Source organism: Paramisgurnus dabryanus, chromosome 10, assembly GCF_030506205.2.
Source record: "Paramisgurnus dabryanus chromosome 10, PD_genome_1.1, whole genome shotgun sequence".
In the NCBI taxonomy this organism is placed as follows: Eukaryota; Metazoa; Chordata; class Actinopteri; order Cypriniformes; family Cobitidae; genus Paramisgurnus; species Paramisgurnus dabryanus.
In genome coordinates this window covers 19,891,401-19,896,641 of record NC_133346.1, presented here as the reverse complement: position 1 = coordinate 19,896,641, position 5,241 = coordinate 19,891,401, and the positions used below count along the sequence as shown (strand labels likewise).

The 5,241-nt window shown below is 35.4% G+C and overlaps 1 protein-coding gene across 1 annotated transcript; it reads left to right on the top strand.

The window, feature by feature from the left end:
* Nucleotides 1–3,058: 3,058 nt before the first annotated feature.
* Nucleotides 3,059–4,842, top strand: LOC135779465 (asialoglycoprotein receptor 2-like). Its single transcript, XM_065290178.2, has 4 exons — nucleotides 3,059–3,134; nucleotides 3,331–3,473; nucleotides 3,566–3,666; nucleotides 3,745–4,842. Exons 1-4 carry the CDS (start codon nucleotides 3,059–3,061, stop codon nucleotides 3,869–3,871), a joined length of 447 nt encoding a protein of 148 aa, XP_065146250.1. The 3' UTR covers nucleotides 3,872–4,842.
* Nucleotides 4,843–5,241: the final 399 nt, after the last annotated feature.

Sequence of the window (5,241 nt, the reverse complement as noted above, 5' to 3'; positions counted from 1 at the left end):
GGCTCCCCCTACTGGCTTAACTTGCAATCTTATAACTGATTGGCTGACTTTGCTGCCACTCAAAAAATGTAGCCAATTATTGTAAAGTGGAGGGGCAGTGAGATGCCTGTGATGTCATAAGCTTGTATGCCAAACGGAAGTTAGCAGGACACTGGTTCCCTCGACAAAAAGCCCATACATTTTTTAGGATTATCACAAAACATTAACTAGGTGGTTAACAAAAGTTAAAAGTCTAAATGTGTTTAAATTAAAATTTAACCGAACTACACAGCAGCTACTAGACTTCATTGTTTTCACCCACAAGCTTCTGACAGCTTTTTCAAACTTTATTAAAAACATTTAAAAACATGTTCACTGATAAGAAAATAATCGATGAATCATTGTTAGGAATTGTACCCATGTTGTTCTGTTTTTCAGATCATGCGTTATGATGTTTAAAGTGCACCTACCTCTAACAAACAACATTATTTTGTGTATTTACAATGTGTTTGTGTGGTTTCTTGTAAAAAAAAACCACAATATTTTTCACATACCGTACATTTTTATAGTTAACATGTACTAATACACACCAAAGGAAATGTAAAATCCTGAATCGGACCATAGGAGCTATTTAAAGTCCCTCAATAACGTCTGTAGTCCCATGTAGCATACTGTGAGTAACCGCCATTTTAAAGACACATAAAAGACACGATTGACTGTATTACTGGTGTTTTTTATGTCGTAAAATGAAACGTGAAAATATATTAGGCTTGTGTTAACCTAATATCCTTTTTGAGCTGTTTAACCAAAATCCCATAAAAAACAGAAGTGCTAAAATGCTAACTTGCTTTGGGTTTTGACTACAGAAAAACATCCCTCTATTTCTTATTATCTATTGATAATACCTAAAAAATTCACTTTAAATGAAAAAATAAATTAATTGTAAGGAATAATAAAATGAATAATAATCTGAAAATAAAAACTGCATGTAAACAGGAGTGAAGAGGTTAATAGCTCCAGTCATGTAAACATCTTACTGCTATTAAAGGCGCTCTAAGTGAATCTGCGAGACGTTAGTTTTTGTTGACGTTTGAATTGTTTTCAAACAGACGGAGCGTAACTAACTCCTCCCCCTCCATTCCGTGCTTTCATGAACGCGCCCAACTCCCACCCCCAATCCTTCTTGTCATTTGTTGGCTGGAACACTTTGTTTTGTTTTGTGGTGCTAGGTTTGGCCAATATGTTGTTATTGCCGTTTGTGAAGCCTAGGCTGTCTACAGAGATCGCGTTTTTTTACAGTTTGATCAGCGGACAGGCAGCAAGCAGATAGTGAGGAGATGTTTGCTGTATGTAACAAAAAATGTTTTATGGTCTAAAACGCGTCAATTCGCTTAGAGCGCCTTTAAGTCTTTACTCTGATTATTGGAAATAATTGTGTTATTGGTGTACATGTAAATCTGTCCTTTAGCTTTAGCTACGCCCACAGAATGTTGGCTAAATGTCTGATTTTTATCGTACACTTTCCTGGAAACCCTGTGGGAATGTCGAAGTCATCTTTTGATTGGTTGAAATAAACCTGATTTCCAGGAGTGTCACAATTAGTTTCGGTCCCTGGAAAACAAAGCTCTGACGTTCCATTGAGGAAGAGACTCAGTCGTGTTCACGTGGATAATAATGACCAGTTATCATGATCAGCAAAACATTGGATTCTCAAAAATATGCAAAGTTCGCGGCATAGACTCTCTAAAAGATGTCCAACAGTTTTGCATGAGGCAGTTATGGTGAGGTCAAAAAGTTTGGTTCTCCTGAATTGCTTGTAGGTGTACAAAAGTGGAGAGATATGCTTCAAACACACGTTTAATGGGAGCGTCTCATTGGTGTGGCTCTTGATGAAGTGCACAACGTTGTTCTATGGTAATGTTGTTTATTTAGATGCTATTCGGTTGCGGCTGGTTATTTCAATAACTTGTTGCCAGCCGGCTCAGGGAATCCGAAACGTGACGTTAGACCAAACAAACTATGATTGGTTGTTTGACATGTCGGTCAAACAGCTCGTGGCCGGGCTTTGTCCAGAAAAAGCAGCGAAAAACATGCAAGACTATATTATGAGCAATAATAATACAACCCAGTATCACGAAATTGCGTGACTATTTCACACATGGACCAGCGTGACAATGTCACGCTTTGCCGCGTTTGAGCGTGAGCATGTCACGCTTTCTGTTTGTGTCACTGTCACGTATTGGTTACTCAACTTTTTTGTCCTAATTTCTTACCATTGTCGCTTCGGTTTAGGGTTAGATTTACATAAAATGACACCCTTACCTAAACAAACTCTAACCCCAACGTCAGGTGACAATTGGTTAAAGTTTAGAAAATATAAAAGAATAAGTATTGTATCTTTTTTTTTATAAACCAATACTTAAAGTGACAAATACTTAAAGTGACATATAACACAAGCACCAAATCTAACCCTAAACCGAAGCGACAATGGTTTGAAAATAGGACAAAAAAGTTGAGTAACCAATACGTGACAGTGACACAAACAGAAAAGCGTGACATGCTCACGCTCAAACGCGGCAAAGCGTGACATTGTCACGCTGGTCCATGCGTGAAATAGTCACGCATTTTCGTGATATAGGGTTGAATAATAATAATGCTGTCTTGAATAATGATGGACTAATGTCCATGTAGTGTAGTTTGCTCTTCTACTGACTGTTGTATTTGTGCTTGGTTTGTGTATACAGAGAAAACCCAGCTAATACTCCAGATCAATAACTTAAACAAAGAAAGAGATGAGTTAATGAATGAAAGAGAAGAACTGAAGAGATGGCTTACTGAACAAAGTAACCTCATGTTTACTCTCCCTTAAATATTAAATATTATATTTTTCTGTTATTAGACTAAATTTACTAATTAAAAGGTAATGGGTTTAATTCTCAGGGATAAAAAATAAATATACTGTAAGTCACTTTTGAATAAAAAAATGCTTAATGCTTAAATGCAAACCTACTAAACATTCAACCTCATAAACTAAATGATCATTTAACATTACAGTAATTAAAATATTCATGTGAGTAAAATGCGCACAGTAAAACATCAGATGTCCTCATATTCAACCACCAACACAAAGTGTCACCATCAGCTTTATATTTACGGTATGCATTTGGCAAACACTTTAATCTAAAGTAACTTATAGTGCATTCAAGCTATACATTTATATCAGTTTGTTTGTTCCCTGAGAATCAAACCCATGATCTTTGTGCTGCAAACACTATGAGCTACCAATTGAGCAAGAAGAATATAAATGTTTCAGCACTGACAAAGTTAACATCTAAACTGTTGTTTCAACAGATCCGCACTATAGTAACCTTTGGATTTACTACAACTTGAGTTTTTATTATATATCATCTCAGTGGAGAAGCTGGAGTGACAGCAAACAAGACTGTGAACAGAGAGGAGCAAATCTGATCATTATAAACAACCAAGAGGAACAAGTGAGAGATGAAGAATGAGATTTATTGTGTTTGTGTATGTAAACATTAATTTATATGAGTATTTATGTGTAATTTATCACTGTTTATGACAGGAGTTTGTGCTGAAGGCTACAGCTGGTCAACTCATCTGGATTGGTTTGAGTAAAGAGGGAGAGGTGTGGAAATGGGATGATGGCACCACACTGACATTAAGGTGAGAGATCATTACATTTAACTGAAGATCAGAAGGTGTCAGTGAGTTTTTTAACTCTTGTGTTCATTGGCGTTTCAGTTTCTGGATGAATGGATACCCCAAATCTGACAATCAGTACTGTGCTGTAATATCTTCATCAGGGTGGGCTGATTATTCATGTGGTTATACTAATAGATGGATCTGTGAAAAGAGAATCTTACAGTGAGATAAACTCATGAAGTAATACACCAGCACCAGTGTGTTTAGTAATTGTGTTTACTATTTTTTTTGTTATACAATACTTTATTTTAAAGTACTATGCTGTAAATCCCTAATTTATATATTCATATAAAAAAAATATTTCTATCTTTATATCATTGTCTAGCATTGTAGGTGTAAAATATAAAATTATAATCTTGATATGTAAATGATTATATAGCCTGTTTGTTTACGTAGGTTTTACAAGCAGGTAATGGTGTGTGTGTGTTGTCAAATATTTTTCTTATAAGAGCAGACACCTTTAGTATATACCTCCAGATAGAGAATAAAATCAGTAGACCTGACATAAGATTATGTAGAATGTAATGTTAAATACAATTTTTGCAGAAGAATAAATAAATAGAGATAAGAAATCAGATCCAAAACAAATTTGTTCCTGTAATCTTGAGTCAGAGGGCCCTATCATACACCCGGCGTAATGCAGAGCAAAGCACAACGCAAGTGTTTTTTGCTCGTTTCAGCCCAACGCAGTTAACATTTTCATGTCCAATATTGTTTTTGTTATTTAAAGAGCGCATTAGTATCCTATATGCGCCTATAAACAGGACACGTGTTTGCTTTTTACACACATGGATGCGAAGCAGCACACAAATGTTTTAAAATATGAAAAATTAAAAGATTATTAAAATGTAAAATATTATTATTGAGTCTCTTGAACATAATTTTTTTTTTTGCTTTTAAAAAGTGCTATTATGTAATATTGCATTTATTTTGACTTTTTAAAATGCTACCCCACTGATTTATTGTATCTGAAGACTTTGTACCTTTGGATATGGTGAGATGAGAAAAATGTTTAAGTAATATTTTTCAAAACACTCACGGCGCTCTTCCAGGTGCTGAACCGTTTGGACTCTCCACATATTTGTAAATGTTTTATCTCCTGTTTGTTACAAATCAAGTATTTTTACCAAACCTTTTTTTTTTGCATATGAGAGATAAGGCTACAGTGATCATATATCATACTTAATCAGCAATTAAAACACTGCTTATTTTACTTATTTCTCCATTACTGAAATAACTTTTAAAGAGAACTCTTTCTGAAGATTCATACTGACTATATTCACTGTTATTCCTTCATATCTGGTGTTGACAGATTATCTGATCCTGTGCGAATCGGCATCTCTGTAATTGTAGAGGTGTGGGCGGGGGATCGTTTTTAAGGTTTTGGTTTTCTGTGCGTGTCATCTTTCACACATAATTGAGTCTGCGTTGAAGTGTTTTGCTTGTATGTTGGAAAGATGTGTTAGATCAGCATAATGTACCTGGTCTTTCCCCAGCAGCGCGCATCTGGGAGGCCTTGGTAACTTATATTAACAC